This window comes from Bombina bombina, chromosome 2 (assembly GCF_027579735.1).
Source record: "Bombina bombina isolate aBomBom1 chromosome 2, aBomBom1.pri, whole genome shotgun sequence".
Classification (NCBI taxonomy): domain Eukaryota; kingdom Metazoa; phylum Chordata; class Amphibia; order Anura; family Bombinatoridae; genus Bombina; species Bombina bombina.
In genome coordinates this window covers 157649203-157675598 of record NC_069500.1, presented here as the reverse complement: position 1 = coordinate 157675598, position 26396 = coordinate 157649203, and the positions used below count along the sequence as shown (strand labels likewise).

The 26396-nt window shown below is 42.4% G+C and overlaps 1 protein-coding gene across 1 annotated transcript in view; it reads right to left on the bottom strand.

Moving 5' to 3' along the window:
* ZSWIM6 (zinc finger SWIM-type containing 6) overlaps nt 1-26396 on the bottom strand; it is a 270005-nt gene that overhangs the window by 130750 nt on the left and 112859 nt on the right. The window contains exon 4 of the mRNA XM_053701315.1: nt 13367-13517. Within this exon, the coding sequence (XP_053557290.1) occupies nt 13367-13517 (151 nt within the window). The remainder of the gene's footprint in view (nt 1-13366; nt 13518-26396) is intronic.

Here is a 26396-nt window from a genome sequence, read left to right as displayed (position 1 = left end):
TTACCTGCAGCAGGACAGCAGCTGAGTATAACTTTTTACACAAAACTAACTCTGCTAAGCTGAGGAAACTGAGGTAAAATATCTTCCTTTTTTACATAGAGATGCTCAGGTGATATTTTCCTGTCAGCTTTTTACAGTTATGCTGCATCAGTTTCAAGTGATTAAGCAAATTATTATTATGTCACTTTAACAGGGGGGGGCTATCAGAATACTTTTGCAAACAAAGGAACATCTTGTAATACAGGACTTTTCAGAGAAGTGTGTAGATTACCCTCAATTTAAATGAAAAAGGGAGGTAAAATTAATGGAAGTACACTGCAAAATTGTTTTACTATGCATATTATATTGTTAAATGGTGCACAAAACATTGAGACTGTAAAAAAAGTATGCTTAGAAAAAAAAATGTGTTTTTTTGCCCATTTTTCTTGTCAAACACAATTGTGGAATTTCCAATTTTGAGAACTGGAAGCGCACACTATAGACTGCACGAGCCTCAGCCCTCTATATAGTTGAAAAGTTAGTTTCTAGGCTTGTCTACTCCAGTAAAAAGTCTGGGCTGACACAGCCAAATAAGCCAAGTAGTTGGAGAGTGTGGCCACTGAAAACCAATTGCAGCAAATAAGGTGTCAATTGCTCTGCAAAGCTTTCAGACTCCATGAGTATTAGTTTATTGCAAAAATAAAACAAGTCTTGTAAGTAAAATGTGTTTTACATCTCTTTAAAAATGCAGCCAGGTGTAGGATGTATTAGTAGAGAAATTTTAAATATAATGGAGATTTATTAAGCACAGTCCTTTAAAGGAATAGTCTACTTCAAAATGTTTATGGTTTAAAAAGATGCCTTTACTATCCAGCTTTGCAGAACAAAAATTGTTATATTAATATACTTTATAAACTTTAAACGTCTAAATGTCTGCCTGTTTCTAAGACCCTGCAGACCGCCTTTATCTCAGATTTCTATACTTTTTCACAGCTTGACAGTGGTAGTTCCAGTGGGTCAAATAACTCCACAGGAGTGAGCACAATGTTATCTATGAGTCAGCAGTGCACTGATTGTCTTAAATGTAAGTCTGTCAAAAAAAATGAGACAAGGTAATCAAAGGTAAAAATATATTGATATAAAAAGTGTTGGCATTGTAAAACTGAGGAATGGGTAATAAAGGGATTATCTATCAAACAAAAATCTTGTAGTAGAATGTCCCTTTAAATATAATTTTAAGAATATGTATCAGAACAGTAATACCTTAAAAATTTAATAAATGTGCAAAGGGCTTTTCAGGTAGATAGATGACAGATGGAGTTTAAACAGCCAGCTGGTTTATAATTTTCTAAAGCCTATATTGTTCATATAAACCAAGAAATTGTGCAGATTTTTATTTATACATGAGTTCAGTAAATACAGCTTTTTCTACAATCAATGCAACCTAGAATTTAAAGGGATATGAAACCAAATGATTGTGATTCAGACAGAGAATACCATTTTAAAAAAGTTCTACATTACTTGTATTATCAAATTTGCAATGCTCCCATTGTATTCTGTGTTGAAGAGAAACCTAGGTAGGCACCTGGAGAACTACAAGGCAGGAAATAGTGCAGACATCTATTATCAGGTATTTGTAGAGCGCCAACAGATTCCGCAGCACTAATCTAGTGCTCTTGCAAATTGATAACATTGCAAAACTGCTGCCATAGTGTTTCAGAAATGGGCAGACTCCTAAGCATAAGTCCCTGCTTTTCAACAAAAATAACAAAAGAACAAAAAATTGATACAAGAAGTAAATTAGAAAGTTGTTTAAAATCACATGCTCTATCAGAATCATGAAAGAAAAAGTTTGGGCTTATCCCTTTAATGACTGAACAAAATGGTAAACTGTACAAAAAAAAAATTATGCTTTCCAGGTAAATTATTTTCTTTTTAGTGAGTCCACTACAAATGGGCATATACAACACCTGACCGCCAGGAGGATGCAAAGACACCCGAAACAGAGCGTTCCAACTACCTACTTCTCCTTCCATTAGTTCAACCCAAGGACTTGGGAAAGAGATAGGAAAAAGGCTGCTAAGTAAGTCTGGGCAGGTTTGTGGACTCTCACTACCAAGAAAGAAAAGAATTTATCAGGTAAGCATAAATTATATTTTCTTTCAAATGGTAGTGAGTCCACAAATTCCTATTCTTACATATGGGAAATTATACCCATACTGGAGACCACAAAAAGTAGGGTGGGATAAGAAAGGCAATGCAGACCATAGTTTCTGGATACAACAGCTTGAAGAACTTTTCTCCCAAACGATGGACGAGGAGTGCGCTGTCTATGAAGCGCTAGTGAGAACGCTGTCCGTCTAAACAGGAAGTGGGGGTGGAACACGCCAGACGGCCCTGAGGCGGGAAAATAAATTAACTATCCACTGCAGGACCGTAATAAAGGTCTCACCAACTGTGTATTAAAGGAACACTAAACCCAAATTTTTACTTTCTTGATTCAGATGTATGCAATTTTAAACAACTTTCTAATTTACTCCTATTATCAATTTTTCTTTGTTCTCTTGCTATCTTTATTTAGAAAGCAGAAATGTGATGCATAGGAGCCAGCCCATTTTTGGTTGAGAACCTGGGTTATGCTTGCTTATTGGTGGGTAAATGTAAGCCTTTCATGAGCAAACACTATCCATAGTGCTGAACCTAAAATGGGCTGGCTGCTAAGATTTACATTCCTGCTTTTAAAATAAAGATAGCAAGAGAACAAAGAAAAATTGATAATAGGAGTAAATTAGAAAGTTGCTTAAAATGTCATGCTCTATCTGAATCATGAAATAAAAAAAATTGGGTTCAGTGTCCCTTTAACGACCAGGACTGTAAAAAACAGAATTTATGTTTACCTGATAAATTACTTTCTCCAACGGTGTGTCCGGTCCACGGCGTCATCCTTACTTGTGGGATATTCTCTTCCCCAACAGGAAATGGCAAAGAGCCCAGCAAAGCTGGTCACATGATCCCTCCTAGGCTCCGCCTACCCCAGTCATTCGACCGACGTAAAGGAGGAATATTTGCATAGGAGAAACCATATGATACCGTGGTGACTGTAGTTAAAGAAAATAAATTATCAGACCTGATTAAAAAACCAGGGCGGGCCGTGGACCGGACACACCGTTGGAGAAAGTAATTTATCAGGTAAACATAAATTCTGTTTTCTCCAACATAGGTGTGTCCGGTCCACGGCGTCATCCTTACTTGTGGGAACCAATACCAAAGCTTTAGGACACGGATGAAGGGAGGGAGCAAATCAGGTCGCCTAAATGGAAGGCACCACGGCTTGCAAAACCTTTCTCCCAAAAATAGCCTCAGAAGAAGCAAAAGTATCAAACTTGTAAAATTTGGTAAAAGTGTGCAGTGAAGACCAAGTCGCTGCCCGACATATCTGATCAACAGAAGCCTCGTTCTTGAAGGCCCATGTGGAAGCCACAGCCCTAGTGGAATGAGCTGTGATTCTTTCAGGAGGCTGCCGTCCGGCAGTCTCATAAGCCAATCTGATGATGCTTTTAATCCAAAAAGAGAGAGAGGTAGAAGTTGCTTTGTGACCTCTCCTTTTACCAGAGTAAACAACAAACAAGGAAGATGTTTGTCTAAAATCCTTTGTAGCATCTAAATAGAATTTTAGAGCGCGAACAACATCCAAATTGTGCAACAAACGTTCCTTCTTTGAAACTGGATTCGGACACAAAGAAGGCACGACTATCTCCTGGTTAATGTTTTTGTTAGAAACAACTTTCGGAAGAAAACCAGGTTTAGTACGTAAAACCACCTTATCTGCATGGAACACCAGATAAGGAGGAGAACACTGCAGAGCAGATAATTCTGAAACTCTTCTAGCAGAAGAAATTGCAACCAAAAACAGAACTTTCCAAGATAATAACTTAATATCAACGGAATGTAAGGGTTCAAACGGAACCCCCTGAAGAACTGAAAGAACTAAGTTGAGACTCCAAGGAGGAGTCAAAGGTTTGTAAACAGGCTTGATTCTAACCAGAGCCTGAACAAAGGCTTGAACATCTGGCACAGCTGCCAACTTTTTGTGAAGTAACACAGACAAGGCAGAAATCTGTCCCTTCAAGGAACTTGCAGATAATCCTTTCTCCAATCCTTCTTGAAGAAAGGATAGAATCTTAGGAATTTTTACCTTGGTGTGAATCTAAAGGATTCCCTTGGGACAACAGATATATTTTTTCCATATTTTGTGGTAAATTTTTCTGGTTACAGGCTTTCTGGCCTGAACAAGAGTATCAATAACAGAATCTGAGAACCCTCGCTTTGATAAGATCAAGCGTTCAATCTCCAAGCAGTCAGTTGGAGTGAGACCAGATTCGGATGTTCGAACGGACCTTGAACAAGAAGGTCTCGTCTCAAAGGTAGCTTCCATGGTGGAGCCGATGACATATTCACCAGATCTGCATACCAAGTCCTGCGTGGCCACGCAGGAGCTATCAAGATCACCGATGCCCTCTCCTGATTGATCCTGGCTACCAGCCTAGGGATGAGAGGAAACGGCGGGAATACATAAGCTAGTTTGAAGGTCCAAGGTGCTACTAGTGCATCTACTAGAGTCGCCTTGGGATCCCTGGATCTGGACCCGTAGCAAGGAACCTTGAAGTTCTGACGAGAGGCCATCAGATCCATGTCTGGAATGCCCCACAGTTGAGTAATTTGGGCAAAGATTTCCGGATGGAGTTCCCACTCCCCCGGATGTAATGTCTGACGACTCAGAAAATCCGCTTCCCAATTTTCCACTCCTGGGATGTGGATTGCAGACAGGTGGCAGGAGTGAGTCTCCGCCCATTGAATGATTTTGGTCACTTCTTCCATCGCCAGGGAACTCCTTGTTCCCCCCTGATGGTTGATGTACGCAACAGTCGTCATGTTGTCTGATTGAAACCGTATGAACTTGGCCTTTGCTAGCTGAGGCCAAGCCTTGAGAGCATTGAGTATCGCTCTCAGTTCCAGAATATTTATCGGTAGAAGAGATTCTTCCCGAGACCAAAGACCCTGAGCTTTCAGGGGTCCCCAGACCGCGCCCCAGCCCATCAGACTGGCGTCGGTCGTGACAATGACCCACTCTGGCCTGCGGAAGTTCATCCCTTGTGACAGGTTGTCCAGGGACAGCCACCAACGGAGTGAATCTCTGGTCCTCTGATTTACTTGTATCGTCGGAGACAAGTCTGTATAGTCCCCATTCCACTGACTGAGCATGCACAGTTGTAATGGTCTTAGATGAATGCGCGCAAAAGGAACTATGTCCATTGCCGCTACCATCAAACCTATTACTTCCATGCACTGCGCTATGGAAGGAAGAGGAACGGAATGAAGTATTTGACAAGAGTTTAGAAGTTTTGTTTTTCTGGCCTCTGTCAGAAAAATCCTCATTTCTAAGGAGTCTATTATTGTTCCCAAGAAGGGAACCCTTGTTGACGGAGATAGAGAACTCTTTTCTACGTTCACTTTCCATCCGTGAGATCTGAGAAAGGCCAGGACTATGTCCGTGTGAGCCTTTGCTTGAGGAAGGGACGACGCTTGAATCAGAATGTCGTCCAAGTAAGGTACTACTGCAATGCCCCTTGGTCTTAGCACCGCTAGAAGGGACCCTAGTACCTTTGTGAAAATCCTTGGAGCAGTGGCTAATCCGAAAGGAAGTGCCACGAACTGGTAATGCTTGTCCAGGAATGCGAACCTTAGGAACCGATGATGTTCCTTGTGGATAGGAATATGTAGATACGCATCCTTTAAATCCACCGTGGTCATGAATTGACCTTCCTGGATGGAAGGAAGAATTGTTCGAATGGTTTCCATTTTGAACGATGGAACCTTGAGAAACTTGTTTAGGATCTTGAGATCTAAGATTGGTCTGAACGTTCCCTCTTTTTTGGGAACTACGAACAGATTGGAGTAGAACCCCATCCCTTGTTCCCCTAATGGAACAGGATGAATCACTCCCATTTTTAACAGGTCTTCTACACAATGTAAGAATGCCTGTTTTTTTATGTGGTCTGAAGACAATTGAGACCTGTGGAACCTCCCCCTTGGGGGAAGCCCTTTGAATTCCAGAAGATAACCTTGGGAGACTATTTCTAGTGCCCAAGGATCCAGAACATCTCTTGCCCAAGCCTGAGCGAAGAGAGAGAGTCTGCCCCCCACCAGATCCGGTCCCGGATCGGGGGCCAACAGTTCATGCTGTCTTGGTAGCAGTGGCAGGTTTCTTGGCCTGCTTTCCCTTGTTCCAGCCTTGCATTGGTCTCCAGGCTGGCTTGGCTTGAGAAGTATTACCCTCTTGCTTAGAGGACGTAGCACTTGGGGCTGGTCCGTTTCTACGAAAGGGACGAAAATTAGGTTTATTTTTGGCCTTGAAAGACCTATCCTGAGGAAGGGCGTGGCCCTTGCCCCCAGTGATATCAGAGATAATCTCTTTCAAGTCAGGGCCAAACAGCGTTTTCCCCTTGAAAGGAATGTTAAGCAATTTGTTCTTGGAAGACGCATCCGCTGACCAAGATTTCAACCAAAGCGCTCTGCGCGCCACAATAGCAAACCCAGAATTTTTCGCCGCTAACCTAGCCAATTGCAAAGTGGCGTCTAGGGTGAAAGAATTAGCCAATTTGAGAGCACGGATTCTGTCCATAATCTCCTCATAAGGAGGAGAATCACTAGTGATCGCCTTTTCTAGCTCATCGAACCAGAAACACGCGGCTGTAGTGACAGGGACAATGCATGAAATTGGTTGTAGAAGGTAACCTTGCTGAACAAACATCTTTTTAAGCAAACCTTCTAATTTTTTATCCATAGGATCTTTGAAAGCACAACTATCTTCTATGGGTATAGTGGTGCGTTTGTTTAAAGTAGAAACCGCCCCCTCGACCTTGGGGACTGTCTGCCATAAGTCCTTTCTGGGGTCGACCATAGGAAACAATTTTTTAAATATGGGGGGAGGGACGAAAGGTATACCGGGCCTCTCCCATTCTTTATTTACAATGTCCGCCACCCGCTTGGGTATAGGAAAAGCTTCTGGGGGCCCCGGGACCTCTAGGAACTTGTCCATTTTACATAGTTTCTCTGGGATGATCAAATTCTCACAATCATCCAGAGTGGATAACACCTCCTTAAGCAGAGCGCGGAGATGTTCCAACTTAAATTTAAATGTAATCACATCAGGTTCAGCTTGTTGAGAAATTTTCCCTGAATCTGAAATTTCTCCCTCAGACAAAACCTCCCTGGCCCCCTCAGACTGGTGTAGGGGCCCTTCAGAAACAATATCATCAGCGTCCTCATGCTCTTCAGTATTATCTAAAACAGAGCAGTCGCGCTTACGCTGATAAGTGGGCATTTTGGCTAAAATGTTTTTGATAGAATTATCCATTACAGCCGTTAATTGTTGCATAGTAAGGAGTATTGGCGCGCTAGATGTACTAGGGGCCTCCTGAGTGGGCAAGACTGGTGTAGACGAAGGAGGGGATGATGCAGTACCATGCTTACTCCCCTCACTTGAGGAATCATCTTGGGCATCATTTTCTCTAAATTTTGTGTCACATAAATCACATCTATTTAAATGAGAAGGAACCTTGGCTTCCCCACATTCAGAACACAGTCTATCTGGTAGTTCAGACATGTTAAACAGGCATAAACTTGATAACAAAGTACAAAAAACGTTTTAAAATAAAACCGTTACTGTCACTTTAAATTTTAAACTGAACACACTTTATTACTGCAATTGCGAAAAAGTATGAAGGAATTGTTCAAAATTCACCAAAATTTCACCACAGTGTCTTAAAGCCTTAAAAGTATTGCACACCAAATTTGGAAGCTTTAACCCTTAAAATAACGGAACCGGAGCCGTTTTTATCTTTAACCCCTTTACAGTCCCTGGTATCTGCTGCTGAGACCCAACCAAGCCCAAAGGGGAATACGATACCAAATGACGCCTTCAGAAAGTCTTTTCTATGTATCAGAGCTCCTCACACATGCGACTGCATGTCATGCTTCTCAAAAACAAGTGCGCAATACCGGCGCGAAAATGAGACTCTGCCTATGATAAGGGAAAGCCCCTAGAGAATAAGGTGTCCCAAACAGTGCCTGCCGATATTATTTTACAAAATACCCAGATTAAAATGATTCCTCAAAGCTAAATATGTTTATTATATGAATCGATTTAGCCCAGAAAATGTCTACAGTCTTAAAAAGCCCTTGTGAAGCCCTTATTTATTGTCTGTAATAAAAATGGCTTACCGGATCCCATAGGGAAAATGACAGCTTCCAGCATTACATCGTCTTGTTAGAATGTGTCATACCTCAAGCAGTAAAATTCTGCTCACTGTTCCCTCAACTGAAGTTAATTCCTCTCAACAGTCCTGTGTGGAACAGCCATTGATTTTAGTAACGGTTGCTAAAATCATTTTCCTCTTACAAACAGAAATCTTCATCTCTTTTCTGTTTCAGAGTAAATAGTACATACCAGCACTATTTTAAAATAACAAACTCTTGATTGAATAATAAAAACTACAGTTAAACACTAAAAAACTCTAAGCCATCTCCGTGGAGATGTTGCCTGTACAACGGCAAAGAGAATGACTGGGGTAGGCGGAGCCTAGGAGGGATCATGTGACCAGCTTTGCTGGGCTCTTTGCCATTTCCTGTTGGGGAAGAGAATATCCCACAAGTAAGGATGACGCCGTGGACCGGACACACCTATGTTGGAGAAACACTGATGCGCTGTCAGACCCGGTGATATTACAGCAGAGAAAGTGCGCACACATTAGTGGGTAAGGGACTTCCTATATCCCAATAAACAATAGCCCCAAAACTTGTTTCCCAGAGAATGGAAAAGCTAGCAAACATAAGCATGCAACATGTAATTACCCTCCTTGAAAACAACTTGCCTGTATGAGAACCATAAAAATAATAACACAGTACTTACCAACTGCAGAGTCTGTCAGTAGTCACATCAGCCCTGTGCAGAAAAGACAACCAGTGTAACTGACAGGGGTGAGTTGACCGTACACTAGGGGAGGCATGCAAAATTCCCTGCGACTCCTGTGACTCACAAAGTACAAGAGTCTACTAAGCGTATTACATAGTAGATAGATTCACCACAAACCTCTTAAAGGAAACAATCCAGTGAGGGAATGAAATATAAAATCCTGTTGAGCACTTCTGGAATCTGCCTACCTCCAGTATAAGGCAAATAACTACTGGGAGGAAAGGGGAAGTAGGAGGGATAGTTGAACGCTCTGTTTGGGTAGTCTTTGCCTCCTACTGCTGGACAGGTGTTGTAATTTCACTTGTAAGAATATGAATGTGGACTCTCACTACCTTTTATTATTTATTTGATTCTTCTTTATAAATACGTTAATTGTCATACTGAGCCCAGGAGTGTGGGGGGGGGGGGGGGAAGCCACTCTCTGGGGGGAGCCAAGACTCACCTGTGAGGGTCTCAGACGTTACAATATAACCATATTTGCAAAGTGTAAGTCCTTGCTATTCTAGGTACTCACTCCATCCCAAAAGGATAGGGAGTGTAAAGTAATAAATATTTACCGCTGGAGATGTAGTGTTATCCCATGAGATGACAAACATAAAATAGACTATGCTAGACTATACATCTGGGCCCTTTTTCTTTTAAATTAGACACAACAGGAAGAAGCATAAACCTTACCAACAGATGGCACTGAGTACCAACAATAGACTGTTACAAATGGATGTCAAATGTTATCATCTGACGTTTTAACGGGACAGACTACTTTATTTTTTTTTTATTGTCTGCCTGTTTCTAAGCCCCTGCGGGCTGTCCCTTACCTCAGGTAATAATAGAGGCAGAAAGTATATTAATAAAGAAAAGGGTTGTTATGCAATACTGTGGAAGGGGTAATAAAGGGATTATCTATCTTTTAAAAAGAAAAAAATTCAAAGAGACTTTAAAATATTGCATAGGGAGGGCAGGATTTTTTTTTTTTTTTTTTACTTCTTCCCCAGAGGGAAGATGAGCCAATTTTAGAAACACTAGTAACCAAATCAGCACACAAACATATTGAACTTTTTAGAAAAAACACCAATTGACCATTGCAGTCAACTAAATTGGTAATAGTTTTTGTTTGTACAGTTTCTACTGACAGTATGGTGTCCAATTTTACCCACTAAAATCACCACTGGTAAACATTTGCTTCCTGTAAAAGTACATTATACGCTAGATTTTTCTTTGCATAAATGTTTTGTAGATTGATCCATTTATATAGCCTATACAGCTTTTTTAAAAAAAATTTTTTATAGGTTTGCTTATTTTTAACCCTTTAAGGACACAGCTTTCAGTTTGCTCAATTGTTTTATGACGGAGAAATTCTGTCATATGTCCTTAAGAGGTTAAATAACATTGTGCTGATTTTCAGACTCTTAACCAAGCCCTAAAGTTTTAGGAGAATACTGATGTACACCTACTCCAGCTTGCTCCTGTTTGTGTAAAGAGTCTTTTCATATGCAGAGGAAGGGGGAGAGAGGAGTGTCTGAATATTTCCCACTTTCAGTGGGTGCTTTAACTAATCCTTTTTAACAGAGCTAAACTGGGAGCTTCCAAGTAAGTTTTTAAACGTTTTTATAATGGATTTTTATATCTATCTGTGCATCTTATTCTTTATAGTAGTGTCTAGTACATGCAGTTAAATGAAAATTGGTGTATACTGTCCCTTTAATGTCTTCTCTAGCTAAAGTACATACAGTATGGCCCCCCTGGTGCTCAGGTTGGACATGGCAGTTCCAGACAATATGCCACAGAAACTTATTTAAAGTGTATATTTTTTTTAATCACAAAACGCAGACATCCCAACTCTCCTGGAAGTCTCCCGCATTGTAATAGCGGCTCCCTGATGCCCGCAAATTAAATACAATATCCCAGAAGTCGGCTGTGCCGGGATAGGATGCAAATCATGTCACCCACAATAATTGTCAATTATGTAATATCTGATTAGCACACACAAAATCAGGTAGCACCCCATGTGACTTCGTCATGAGTTGTGTCTAAAGTGTTTCCATGGTAGCAGGACCCGACGTGCTGAAGCCCGTTTCCCCACCAATGAGCAGCACACGGGGCGAGCACAGAGCCGAGCTGCTGTGACTGAGCGCCTGTGACCGGTTTGTAACATGTTGACCCTGGGGAAAGTGAGTGTGCGCTGCTCGGTGCCAATATACCTGTTGCCAGGGCTAGAAGTATTTCTGTAGCACATGTATTGTGCAGATACAATGATAGGAGCAGGTATTGAGGGAATGGATTCTCAACTAACCCTACAAATCTGTCACACTCACTCATACAATAGTCCTCAGATCTATGTATTCCTACATCCCTAATTGATCTTTATACTCCAGGGATACCCCATCATTTCTTACAGCCGTACAACATCTAAAACAAATAGAAAAATATATTTGTCTATATCAAATTAAAGTTGGAAGCTAATTAATCCTTAAACCACCTTTTTTTTTTGGGGGGGGCACCTCCCTGAAATTAGTTTTTGCAGGTTGGGATGTCTGAAAATTTAACTGTTGAGAAACAGTTGGAAGATTCAAGATTACAGTTGATGCTGGGACAGTCTACACCAAAATGTTTCTTATTTAAAAAGATAGATAATCCCTTTATTACCAATTCCCCATTTTTGCATAACCAAGTTATAATATACTTTTTACCTCTGTGATAACCTTGTATCTACGTCTCTGCAGACTGCCCCATTATCTAAGTGCTTTTGACAGGCATGCAGTGTAGTCAATCAGTGAAGACTCCTAAATAACTTCACGGGAGTGAGCACAATGTTATCTATATGACACACATGAACTAACACTATCTAACTGTGAAAAACTCAAAATGAGGCGGTTTTCAACGGTTTAGAAATCAGTTTGAGCCTAGCTAGGTTTAGCTTTTCAAAAATACCTCCAAGGGAACAAAGCAAATTTGATGATAAAAGTAAATTGGAAAGTTGTTTAAAATTGCATGCCCTATCTGAATCATAAAAGTTTAGTTTTGACTTTACTGTCCCTTTAAGAAGGTTTGATGTTTCAAAAGACAACTAAAATAGGTAAAATTAAATAAGAAAAGAAAAAAAAAAGTTCAGCAGCGGTGATATTAAAACAACAAAACTTTATTCAAAAACATGTTAAAAGTCCAGGAAAGCACAAACAAAAGCAACAATGAGGGACAACTTGCTTACCAGTTTGTGTAGTTAGCTTTGATTACGGCTTTTTTAGACCACACACTTCATATAAATTTAAAAACAAACAACTTGTAGCTACATGGTTAAAGTGAGATAAGGTACTGTCCCTAGCTTAAAGATACAATGTCAAACCATACTAATATCACATATGCCCCTAACTTATTGAGCCACCAATTATAGTTCAAGTATACAAATTGGCACAATAGTATATACAAACTGATACATTCTAAGCAAAATTTGCAGCTAAAAACAAACTGTGGTGGTAAAGTAGGTTGAAATGCAGACTAGTTGAATAAACATCACAACCCCCATTATCAACATTATTATACAACATATTGAGAGACAACCCAGAGTCTTTGTCATGTGCTTTTCAACCGATTTGTTGCTGCAAACATCCGTTAAGAAATGAAGACTAGTAGCGTGCTGTTAGTTTGAAGGGCATTTGTTTCCTGTACCAGTGTATTCACAAGCCGCTCGGCTGCGTCTCCCACATTAAGATGAGAGTAGATGCAGCAACAGCTTGGAATGCACAGATAAGGCTGTTCTAAACAGACGCCTTGTCTCTGAACAGCGTTAAAAAAGGTCCACTACGAACTGAATACATGCAAGTCTCCTTATACGGAAGTGTTTGGTGCTTACTGACTTTGGGGTATATACCAATACTTGTGAGCACACATCAGGACTGACTGCGACTATATTATATACTTATAATGGATATTCGATCACTTATATGGGGGGTTTAGTGCTGGGCTGGATTACTTATGTACAAATGTTTATTTGGTGGAATCTCCCCTGCAGTAAAACAAGCGGTTTCTTTTTTTACAATTAAATTAGACCTCTATACAGCATACATCATTGGAAGTTTCCATAAATTGCACCTCTCTTCCAGTCTGTGCATGTCAATTAACTTATTCCAACTAAGATGGTTGCAAAACATGGATTATCAAATTGGTAAAACATACAGGAAAACAAAAAACATTCTAGATGTGAATTAAAAAAAATTAAACATAAGCAAATAAAATTGTGACAAACAGGAACAGCTTTAACATCCCAATATTTTATTTTACCATATTCTTACATGCTGGGGGATTGCATACCTGTCTTTATGCATAGCATTTATTATTAAAGAATTCAAATAAAATTACCTAGTTCATCCCAGAGCTGCCTATACTTGTCAGTCATTGCTGTTCCTTGCTGCCTCCAAAGTGAAAGTCGTGGATCAGCCATGAACTGCTCAGTTATTAACGTCAACATGCGTGCACCATTGGAATCCCTCATCTTCAACATTTCTCGAACCTGCAAAATACAGGGATTGTTTATTTTCTTGGAAAAAAACAAATTATGCTTACCTGATAATTGTATTTCCATCTGTGGGAGGAGAGTCCACTGCTTCATTCATTACTTGTGGGAATTAAGAACCTGGTCACCAAGAGGAGGCAAAGACACCACAGCCAAAGGCTTAAATACCTCCCCCCACTCCCCTAGTCATTCTGCCAAGGGAACAAGAAACAGTAGGAAAAATATCAGGGTATAAATGGTGCCAGAAGAATAAACTAAATTTAGGTCTGCCCACCGGAGAAACGGGCGGGGCAGTGGACTCTCCTCCCACAGATGTAAATGAAATTATCAGGTAAGCCTAATTTATGTTTTCCATCTTAATGTGAGGAGAGTCCACTGCTTCATTCATTACTTGTGGGAAAAAAAAACCAAGCTCTAGAGGACACAATGAAAAAAAACGGGAGGGCAAAAGGATGCGGACCCTAAACTGAGGGCACCACAGCCTGCAGAACCCCTCTTCCAAAATGTGCTTCCACTGAAGCAAAAACATAAAATTTATAAAATTTTGCAAAAGTATGTAAGGAAGACCAAGTGGCCTCCTTACAAATCTGCTCCATAGAAGCCTCATTCTTAAAGGCCCAAGAAGAGGCCACCGCTCTAGTCAAGTGAGCCGTAATCCTCTGGGGAGGCTTGTGTCCCGCTGTCTCATATGCCAGATGGATCATACTCAACCAAAATGATAGAGAAGTGGCAGAGGCCCTTTGTCCCCTGCGCTTCCCTGAGTAAACAACAAAATAAGGACGAAGTCTGTCTTAACTCCTTCGTGGCCTGAAGATAAAACTTCAAAGCCTGAACCACGTCCAGATTATGAAGTAACCTTTCCTTCGAAGAAGGGTTAGGACACAAAGGAACCAATATTTTCTGATTGATGTTTTGATTTAACACCACCTTGGGAAGGAATCCCAAACCAGTTCGAAGAACAGCATGAAAAATTAAGTAAAGTGGCTCGCATTGCAAGGCCGCCAACTCAAACTCTGACTGCCGATGCAATAGCCAATAACAACAGGACTTCCCATGAAAGAACCTTAATGTCAAGAGTAGGCACAGACTGAATGGAACCCTCTGCAAAACCTTAAGAACCAAGTTTAACTCCAAGGAGGAGCCGGATTCTTGAAGACAGGCCTGATCCTAACCAGAGCCTGAACAAAGGACAATGTCAGGAAGCTCCGCAAGCTTCTTATGCAACAGTACAGATAAAGCCGAGATCTGTCCCCTTAGGGAATTAGCGGCAAGACCCTTATCCAGACCGTCCTGGAAAAAAGCCAAAATCCTGTATACCCTGACCTTATGCCAGGGATATCCTCGTTCCTCACACCAGGACAAGTGGGTCCTCCAAACCTTGGGGTATATGCGTCGAGTGACCGGTTTCCTGGCCTGAACAAGTGTGTCAATCACTCTTTCCGAAAATCCTCTCTTGGCTAAGACTAGTTGTTCAATCTGCACGCAGTCAGCCTCAGAATCGAGATTTTAATGTAGAGAAGGACCTTGAACCAGCAGATCCCTGCGACAAGGTAACCGCCACAGAGATAACGACATCCCCACCAGATCCGCAAACCACATCCTCCTCGGCCACAAAGGAGCAATCAGAATAACTGAAGCTTGCTCCTGCTTGATGCGGGGCACTACACGAGGTTGAAGAGGCAACGGTGGAAATACGTATATTAGATTGAAATCCCAGGGTACCGCTAAAGCATCCATCAGTTCCTCCTGGTGATCCCTGGATCGTGACCCGTATCTGGGTAGCTTGCAATTGAGTCTGGACGCCATGAGGTCCATCTCCGGCGTCCCCCATCTGCAGCAGATCTCCGCGAACATCTCGGGATGGAGAGACCATTCCCCTGGATGAAACTTCTGTCTCCTCAGAAAATCCGCTTCCCAGTTGTCCACACACAGAATGTGGATCGGTGAGAGCGAAAAATTGTGAGTCTCTGCTCATTCTAGAATCAGATACTTCCCTCATGGCTAGGGAGCTTCTCTTCCCCCCTGGTGGTTTATGTAAGTCACAGAGGTAATGTTGTCCGATTGGAATCTGATTAATCGGGACAACCCCAGAAGGGGCCAAGCCCTCAGAGTGTGGAATATCGCTCAAAGTTCCAAAATATTTATAGGTAGACTCGATTCCTCTCGAGTCCATTAGCCCTGTTCCCTTCTGGCACCCCAAAAAGCTCCCCATCCTGATAGACTAGCATGCATGGTCACAATCTCCCAGGATGGTCTCAAAAAGGATGTCCCCTGTGACAACTGCCCCGGTTGGTTCCACTAAGGCAGGGACTTCTGCCCAGAAATATGTGTTGGGAGAGATCTGAATGATCACTGTTTCATTGCCTCAATATGCACAGCTGAAGAGGTCTGAGATGGAACATGGCAAACGGAATGACATTTATGCTGGATACCATGAGCTTGATCACCTACATACACCTGGCTACAGATGTCCTGGAAGATGTCTGAAGAGCTAGACAGTTGGATACAAGCTTACAACATCTCTGATCTGTCAAGAATATTCATGGCTGAAGAATCTATTATCGTTCCCAGGAATTCCACCCTGTTGCTGGGGACCAACAAACTCGTTTATCTTCCACCCTTGGGACCGAAGGAGAAGAGACCTCGAGGAATCCTCCGCAAAACTGTAGGATGGAGCCTGGACGAGTATATTGTCCACATAAGGAGCCACTGCAATTCCTCTGGCTCTCGCTACAGCGAGAAAAGCTCCCAAAACCTTTGTAAAGACTCTTGGTCGCCAGACCAAACGGAAGGGCCACAAACTGGAAGTGCTGGTCTAGGAAAGTGAATCTTAGAAACCTGAAGTGATCCTTGTGGATTGGAACGTGAAGGTAAGTGTCCTTCAGGTCTATAATCATAAATTGCCCCTCTTGAACCAGGGGCAAAAATCAACCTAATCGTCTCCATCTTGAACAATGGAACAGAACAGAATGATGGAACAGCAACTTGTTTAGGGCCTTTAGGCTTGAATAATACCCCAGACCTTTATCTTCTGGAGGGACTAGGACAATTACCTTGAGAGATGAGAGGTCCCTAACACACCCCAGGAAGGCGTCTCTTTTCTGGTCTTGAAGATATGTTTGACAGGAGGAATCTGCCTCTGGGCGGATAGGACTTGAAACCTATCCTGTAACCCTGGACTACGACCGGCAGAAGGGTCTATAACGTCTCTTCTCCAGGCCTGCGCAAAAAGAGATAGTCTGTTCCCATACTTGATCCGAGGACGGATCGGGGGCCGCCCCTTCATGCCGATTGACTCGGCGGGCTTCTTGTTCTGCTTGGACTTGATCCAAGAGTTAGCTGGCTTCCAAGGTCCCTTGGATTGCTCAGACTTAGCGGCAGGCTGCTGGCGCTGAGACTTGACCGCACGAAAAGTAGACCCCTTAGGTTTGGCCTTATCCTGAGGCAAGAAGGCACCCTTGCCACCCGTGACTGTAGATATGATAGAATCCAGGCCTGGGCCAAACAACTTTCCCCTTGAATGGAAGGAAAGCAAGCAAGACTTTGAAGTCATGTCAGCAGACCACGACTTTAGACACAGAGCCCTGAGGGCTAAGACCAGAAAACCTGATGTCTTTTAGCATTCAGGCGAATAATCTGGATGTTAGCATCACAAATTAACCAATGCGCTACCCTTAAGGCCTTGATTCGTTCTAGAATCTCATCGAGGGGAGTCTCCACCTCGACCATTGCTGATAGAGCGTCACACCAGTAGGTAGCCGCACCAGCCACCGGTTAGAAAACGAACCCTGTGAGTTGGAACATCTTCCGCAACATGGACTCCATCTTTTTATCCATGGGTTCCTTGAAAGAGGAGCTATCCTCTTGCGGAATAGTTGCTCTCTTAGCAAGCATGGAGATAGCACCATCTACCTTAGGGACGGTTCCCCACAGTTCAAGCTGTGTGTCCGGCACGCAGAAAAGATTTTTAAAAGAGGGGGAAAAGAACGAACCAAGTTTCTCCCATTCATTCTTAAGGTTAGCCATCTTGACTGGAACTGGGAAGGCCTGGGGCACTACCCTGTCCTCATAAAACCTATCCAGTTTAGGGATCGAAGGTTCCTCCGGGAGCTTCAGTTCCGGAACCTCAAATGTAGCAAGCACCTCTTTCAGCAGAAAGCGCAAATGCTCCATCTTAAATTTAAAATCTGGTTCCTCCGCGGACAGAAGCCTAGAAGTAGCCGATTCCAACCCAGAAGCGACATCCTCCGATAATTCGGAGTTGTCCTCTTCAGCAGATAATCAGACATCCAGCGGAGTCGCAGATCCCTGAGACGGATAGCAGTGCCGTACCTTCTGCTTGCACTTAGTAGGGCGAGGCATCGCATTAAAGGCCAGAGAAACCGCCATCTAACTGATCGGCGAAGTCTGACGGCCAAAGGGCCCCCCCGCAGGTGGATTAGTAGCGCCCTGAGGAACTGCTTGTGTATACGGAGATGATTGTAGGGAACGCACCTCGCGGGGCGGAGCACCCTTAGAGGTGGACGGCTCAGTCGTACTAAATACTTTATTCTATTTGGATATAGCAATATTGTCAAAGCAAGTGGAACAGTTGCGTAGGCGGCTCGACTGGAACCTTCTCACAAAATACGCAGTTAATAGGTTTAGATAAAGAGGGAGTATCCTCTAACATAGAGTCCTCCATAGCTTGCGCCTTTATTACAGACTTGATCTACAAAATAAATGGCACCTTTATATCAGAATGGCCGAGGCACTCACCACCACCTATGACCCGGCCTACAAGAAACAGCTTTCGTCTCCTCTGAGCGCAGGTCGAGAAAGAGGAAGTTACAGAGGCCACACCCAGTCACATGGAGTGCCATGCAGGACCGCCCCTGCACTCGAGAGAGAGACATGCCAAAAAAGCCTGCCTCAATCTCTCGCTAATGAACTGACTGTTCCACACTGACAGAGCCTCATCTCACACAAATGCAGCAGAAACACAAATATTATGCATAATAAAATCCCCCCTGTTCAATGGCCCCCTTCCGAGAGTATTACCCTAGATTCTATAAAGATAAAAGAGCCACACTGTAATAAATTAAACGATCTTACCAGAATCAACGCCGTGAAACAGGAACACGGCCCTTCAAGCGTGACAGGGTAGTAGCCTGAAAAGAAAAGCAGGCAGTGAAACTCGTCAACGCCGATTGCTAATGGAGCTGTTAAATTGAGTCAGGATGGGTTCGCAGAAAGACTCTCCCTGCATCTCCGGACACCAACATTCACCCATGCTCTCACAGAGGCTGACAGGACTACATAAAACTCCAGTCCCATTTTGAAGAGTACTACCCTCCATAAGAGACTACTCCGAATCTTCCAACACTTCTATGCCAACCTCCTGTGACAAAAGGCAAAGAATGACTGGGGGATGAGGGGAGTGGGGGGAGGTATTTAAGCCTTTGGCTGGGGTGTCTTTGCTTCCTCCTGGTGGCCAGGTTCTTAATGCCCACAAGTAATGAAGCAGTGGACTCTCCTCCCATTAAGATGGAAAACTGACATTTATATTTCATTCTAATCCTTAGGTTATATAAGTCCCATATTGTGTGATTTGTTTAGTAAGGTCATATAGGGAACGATCATCAGCTAAGGCATCTGACCCATTACCAAAAATAACCATTGGGATCTTAATGACGACTGAAAGTGGAAAAAGAAAAAAAAAAAAAGCAGGTTCGGCTTTTATAGATGATTTTCACATATTAAGAAAAAAACTTGTTAACCCCTTAAAGGGACACTGTACTCAAAAAAAATATTTTGTGATTCACATAGAGCATGCATTTTTAAGCAACTTTCTAATTTACTCCTATTATCAAATTTTCTTCCTTCTCTTGGTATGTTTATTTGAAAAGCAAGAATGTAAGTTTAGATGCCGGCCCATTTGTGGTGAACAACCTGGGTTGTCCTTGCTGATTGGTCAGCACCAATAAAAAAGTTCTGTCCATGGTCCTGAAGCAAACAATTGCTGGCTCCTTAGCTGAGATGCCTTTTTCAAATAAAGATAGCAAGAGAACAAATTAAAATTGATAATAGAAGTAAATTAGAAAGTTGCTTAAAATTGCATGCTCTATCTGAATCATGAAAGAAAAAAAAAATGGGTTCAGTGTCCCTTTAATGACCACAGCGCTTTTCCATTTTCTGTCCGTTTGGGACCAAGGCTATTTTTACATTTTTGCGGTGTTTGCGTTTAGCTGTAATTTTCCTCTTACTCATTTACTGTACCCACACATTATATACCGTTTTTCTAGCCATTAAATGGACTTTCTAAAGATACCATTATTTTCATCATATCTTATAATTTACTATAAAAATTTTTATAAAATATGAGGAAAAAAAGGGGGGGGGGGGAAAAAACACTTTTTTTTAAACTTTGACCCCCCAAAATCTGTTACACATCTACAACCACCAAAAAAAAAACATGCTAAATAGTTTCTAAATTTTGTCCTGAGTTTAGAAATACCCAATGTTTACATGTTCTATGCTTTTTTTGCAAGTTATAGGGCCATAAATACAAGTAGCACTTTGCTATTTCCAAACCACTTTTTTTCAAAATTAGCGCTAGTTACATTGGAACACTAATATATATATATGTATATATATTTTTTTTTTTTTTTTAGAAGACATCCCAAAGTATTGATCTAGGCCAATTTTGGTATATTTCATGCCACCATTTCACCGCCAAATGCGATCAAATACAAAAAATTGTTCCCTTTTTCACAATTTTTTTCACAAACTTTCGGTTTCTCACTGAAATTATTTACAAACAGCTTGTGCAATTATGGCATAAATGGTTGTAAATTCTTCTCTGGGATTCCCTTTGTTCAGAAATAGACATATATGGCTTTGGCGTTGCTTTTTGGTAATTAGAAGGCCGCTAAATTCCGCTGTGCACCACACGTGTATTATGCCCAGCAGTGAAGGGGTTAATTAGGGAGCATGTAGGGAGTTTTTTGGGGTAATTTTAGCTTTAGTGTAGGGTAGTAGACAACCCCAAGTATTGATCTAGGCCCATCTTGGTATATTTCATGCCACCATTTCACCGCCAAATGCGATCAAATTAAAAAAAAAACTTTAAACTTTTCACAACTTTAGGTTTCTCACTGAAATCATTTACAAACAGCTTGTGCAATTATGGCACAAATGGTTGTAAATGCTTCTCTGGGATCCCCTTTGTTCAGAAATAGCAGACATATATGACTTTGGCGTTGCTTTCTGGTAATTAGAAGGCCGCTAAATGCTGCTGCGCATCACACGTGTATTATGGTTAGCAGTGAAGGGATTAATTAGGTAGTTTGTAGGGAGCTTGCAGGGTTAATTTTAGCTTTAGTGTAGAGATCAGCCTCCCACCTGACACATCAGACCCCCTGATCCCTCCCAAACAGCTCCTTTCCCTCCCTCACCCCACAATTGTCCCCGCCATCTTAAGTACTGGCAGAAAGTCTGCCAGTACTAAAATAAGGTTTTTTTTTTTTTTTTAAATAATTTTTTTTAAGCATACAGTATTTACATATGCTGTGGTGTAGCATCCCCCCTTAGCCCCCAACCTCCCTGATCCCCCCCAAAACAGCTCTCTATCCCTCCCCATCTGCCTTATTGGGGGCCATCCAAAAAAGTGCTTTTTTGGGGGGGGGGGGGGGTCTGTAGTGTAGCTTCCCCCCCCCCCCATACAGACAAACCCCCACCACCTTACTGATCGTTTTTTTTTTTTACTTTTTAGACTTTTTTTTTTTAACATTTTTTATTAAAGCATTTTCTGTAGTGTAGCGGTTCCCACCCGCTCCCTCCCCGTGCACGCGCCAGCCCTCCCGTGCACGTGCGCCCGTCCGTGCGCGCCCCTGGCCATCCCCCCCCACGATCCCGCCCCCCTCCACATGACGAGGGCCATCAATGGCCGCCGCCACCCGCCTCCTGGTCCGGCTCCCACCGACCAACGCGGGAAGCCACCAATCTCCGGTGCATAGAGGGCCACAGAGTGGCTCTCTCTGCACCGGATGGCTTAACAAGGTTATTGCAGGATGCCTCCATCACTGCAATAACCGGAAAGCAGCTGGAAGCGAGCAGGATCGCTTCCAGCTGCTTTCCACACCGAGGACGTGCAGGGTACGTCCTCAGGCGTTAACTGCCTTTTTTTTTTTTTTTTTTTTTTTTTTTTTTTTTTTTTTGAGGACGTACCCTGCACATCCTCGGTCGTTAAGGCTTTAAAGGAATACTAAACCCAATTTAATTTCTGTCATGATTTAGATAGAGCATGCAATTTTAAGCAACTTTCAAATTTACTTTTCTTATGAAAGTTGCTTTGTTCTCTTGCTATCTTTATTTGAAAAACCGGAATGTAAAAGCTTACCCGCCGACCAATTTCAGGTTCAGCACCCTGCATAGTGCTTGCTTATTGGTGACTACATTTTAGCCACCAATCAAGAGCTACCCAGGTGCTGAAAGAAAAAAAAAATGGACCGACTCCTAAGCTTTACATTCCTGCTTTTCAAATGAAGATACCAAAAGAACTAAGAAAAATTTGATAAATAAGAGTAAAATAGGAAGTTGCTTAAAATTGCATGCTCTATCTGAATCATGAAAGAAAAAACAGAATTTATGTTTACCTGATAAATTACTTTCTCCAACGGTGTGTCCGGTCCACGGCGTCATCCTTACTTGTGGGATATTCTCTTCCCCAACAGGAAATGGCAAAGAGCCCAGCAAAGCTGGTCACATGATCCCTCCTAGGCTCCGCCTTCCCCAGTCATTCGACCGACGTAAAGGAGGAATATTTGCATAGGAGAAATCATATGATACCGTGGTGACTGTAGTTAAAGAAAATAAATCATCAGACCTGATTAAAAAAACAGGGCGGGCCGTGGACCGGACACACCGTTGGAGAAAGTAATTTATCAGGTAAACATAAATTCTGTTTTCTCCAACATAGGTGTGTCCGGTCCACGGCGTCATCCTTACTTGTGGGAACCAATACCAAAGCTTTAGGACACGGATGATGGGAGGGAGCAAATCAGGTCACCTAGATGGAAGGCACCACGGTTTGCAAAACCTTTCTCCCAAAAATAGCCTCAGAAGAAGCAAAAGTATCAAATTTGTAAAATTTGGTAAAAGTGTGCAGTGAAGACCAAGTCGCTGCCTTACATATCTGGTCAACAGAAGCCTCGTTCTTAAAGGCCCATGTGGAAGCCACGGCCCTAGTGGAATGAGCTGTGATTCTTTCAGGAGGCTGCCGTCCGGCAGTCTCATAAGCCAATCTGATGATGCTTTTAAGCCAAAAAGATAGAGAGGTAGAAGTTGCTTTTTGACCTCTCCTTTTACCAGAATAAACAACAAACAAGGAAGATGTTTGTCTGAAATCCTTTGTAGCATCTAAATAGAATTTTAGAGCACGGACAACTTCCAAATTGTGTAACAAACGTTCCTTCTATGAAACTGGATTCGGACACAAAGAAGGTACAACTATCTCCTGGTTAATATTTTTGTTGGAAACAACCTTCGGAAGAAAACCAGGCTCAGTACGTAAAACCACCTTATCTGCATGGACCAGATAGGGCAGAGAACACTGCAGAGCAGATAACTCAGAAACTCTTCTAGCAGAAGAAATTGCAACCTAAAACAAAACTTTCCAAGATAATAACTTAATATCTACGGAATGTAAGGGTTCAAACGGAACCCCTTGAAGAACTGAAAGAACTAGATTAAGACTCCAGGGAAGAGTCAAAGGTCTGTAAACAGGCTTGATTCTAACCAGAGCCTGAACAAACGCTTAAACGTCTGGCACAGCTGCCAGCCCTTTGTGAAGTAAAACAGATAAAGCAGAGATCTGTCCCTTCAGAGAACTCGCAGAAAATCCTTTCTCCAAACCTACTTGTAGAAAGGAAAGAATCTTAGGAATTTTTATCTTGTTCCATGGGAATCCTTTAGATTCACACCAACAGATATATTTTTTCCATATATTATGGTAAATTTTTCTAGTTACAGGCTTTTTAGCCTGAATAAGAGTATCTATTACAGAATCTGAAAACCCACGCTTTGATAAAATCAAGCGTTCAAACTCCAAGCAGTCAGTTGGAGGAAAACCAGATTCAGATGTTCGAATGGACCCTGAATAAGAAGGTCCTGTCTCAAAGGTAGCTTCCATGGTGGAGCCGATGACACATTCACCAGGTCTGCATACCAAGTCCTGCGTGGCCACACAGGAACTATCAAGGTCACCGAAGCCCTCTCCAGATTGATCCTGGCTACCAGCCTGGGAATGAGAGGAAACGGTGGGAATACATAAGCTAGGTTGAAGATCCAAGGTGCTACTATTGTATCCAATAGAGTCGCCTTGGGATCCCTGGATTTGGACCCGTAACAAGGGACCATGAAGTTCTGACGAGAGGCCATCAGAACCATGTCTGGAATGCCCCATAATTGAGTTATTTGGGCAAAGATTTCCAGATGGAGTTCCCACTCCCCCGGATGCTCCTCCATCGCCAGGGAACTCCTTGTTACCCCCTGATGGTTGATATATGTAACAGTCGTCATGATGTCTGAATGAAACCTTATGAATTTGGCCTTTGCTAGTCGAGGCCAAGCCTTGAGAGCATTGAATATCGCTCTCAGTTCCATTATGTTTATCGGGAGAAGAGAGTCTTCCCGAAACCATAGACCCTGAGTTTTCAGGGGTTCCCAGACCGCGCCCCAGCCCACCAGACTGGCGTCGGTCGTGACAATGACCTACTCTGGTCTGCGGAAGCTCATTCCCTGTGACAGGTTGTCCAGGGTCAGCCACCAACGGAGTGAATCTCTGGTTATTTGATCTACTTGTATCGTCGGAGACAAGTCTGTATAATCCCCATTCCACTGTCTGAGCATGCACAGGTGCAATGGTCTTAGATGAATTCGTGCAAAAGGAACTATGTCCATTGCCGCAACCATCAAACCTATTACTTCCATGGACTGCGCTATGGAAGGAAGAAGAACAGAATGAAGTACCTGACAAGAGCTTAGAAGTTTTGATTTTCTGGCCTCTGTCAGAAAAACCTTCATTTCTAAGGGAACTATTATTGTTCCCAAGAAGGGAACTCTTGTTGACGGGGACAGAGAACTTTTTTCTATGTTCACTTTCCACCTGTGAGATCTGAGAAAGGCTAGGACAATGTCCGTAAGAGCCCTTGCTTTTGACAGAGACGACACTTGAATCAGGATGTCGTCCAAGTAAGGTACTACTGCAATGCCCCTTGGTCTTAGCACCGCTAGAAGGGACCCTAGTACCCTTGTGAAAATCCTTGGAGCAGTGGCTAATCCGAATGGAAGTGCCACAGGTAATGCTTGTCCAGAAAGGCGAACCTTAGGAACCGAAAATGTTCCTTGTGGATAGGAATACATAGGTACGCATCCTTTAAGTCCACCGTGGTCATGAATTGACCTTCCTGGATGGTAGGAAGGATCGTTCGAATGGTTTCCATTTTGAATGATGAAACCCGTAGAAACTTGTTTAGAATCTTGAGATCTAAAATAGGTCTGAATGTTCCCTCTTTTTTGGGAATTATGAACAGGTTGGAGTAAAAACCCATCCCTTGTTCTCCTAATGGAACAGGATGAATCACTCCCATGCTTAACAGGTCTTCTACACAGTGTAAGAATGCCTGTTCGAAGATAATTGAGACCCGTGGAACCTTCCCCTTGGGGGTAGTTCCCTGAATTCCAGGAGATAACCTTGAGAAACTATTTCTAGCGCCCAAGGATCCTGAACATCTCTTGCCCCAGCCTGAGCAAACAGAGAAAGTCTGCCCCCCACCAGATCCTTCCCAGATCGGGGGCCAACACTTCATGCTGTTTTGGTAGCAGTGGCAGGTGACTTGGCCTGCTTTCCCTTGTTCCAGCCTTGCATCGGCCTCCAGGCTGGCTTGGTTTGAGAAGTATTACCCTCTTGCTTAGAGGGTGTAGAATTTGAGGCTGGTCCGTTTCTGCGAAAGGGACGAAAATTTGGCTTCATTTTAGCCTTAAAAGACCTATCCAGAGGAAGGGCGTGGCCCTTTCCCCCAGTGATGTCTGAAATAATTTCTTTCAAGTCAGGGCCAAACAGTGTTTTACCCTAAACTGAACACACTTTATTACTGAATATGTGAAAAAGTATGAAGGAATTGTTCAAATTTCACCAAAATTTCACCACAGTAACTTAAAGCCTTAAAAGTATTGCACACCAAATTTGAAAGCTTTAACCCTTAAAATAACGGAACCGGAGCCGTTTTTACATTTAACCCCTATACAGTCCCAGGTATCTGCTTTGCTGAGACCCAACCAAGCCCAGAGGGGAATACGATACCAAATGATGCCTTCTATAAGCTTTTTCAGTGGTTCTTAGCTCCTCACACATGCATCTGCATGCCATGCTTTCCAAAAACAACTGCGCATTAGAGGCGCGAAAATGAGGCTCTGTCTATGACTAGAAAGGCCCCCAGTGAAAAAGGTGTCCAATACAGTGCCTGCCGTTTTTATTAAAACAATCCCCAAGATTTAACAACTATTAAAAGTAATAATCTGCCAAATATACTTAGTAAAGTAATCGTTTTAGCCCAGAAAAATGTCTACCAGTTTTTTAAGCCCTAATGAAGCCCTTTATTCTTTTACTTAAACTAAGAAAATGGCTTACCGGTTCCCATAGGGAAAATGACAGCTTCCAGCATTACCGAGTCTTGTTAGAAATGTGTCATACCTCAAGCAGCAAAAGTCTGCTCACTGTTTCCCCCAACTGAAGTTAATTCCTCTCAACAGTCCTGTGTGGAAACAGCCATCGATTTTAGTAACGGTTGCTAAAATCATTTTCCTCTTACAAACAGAAATCTTCATCTCTTTCCT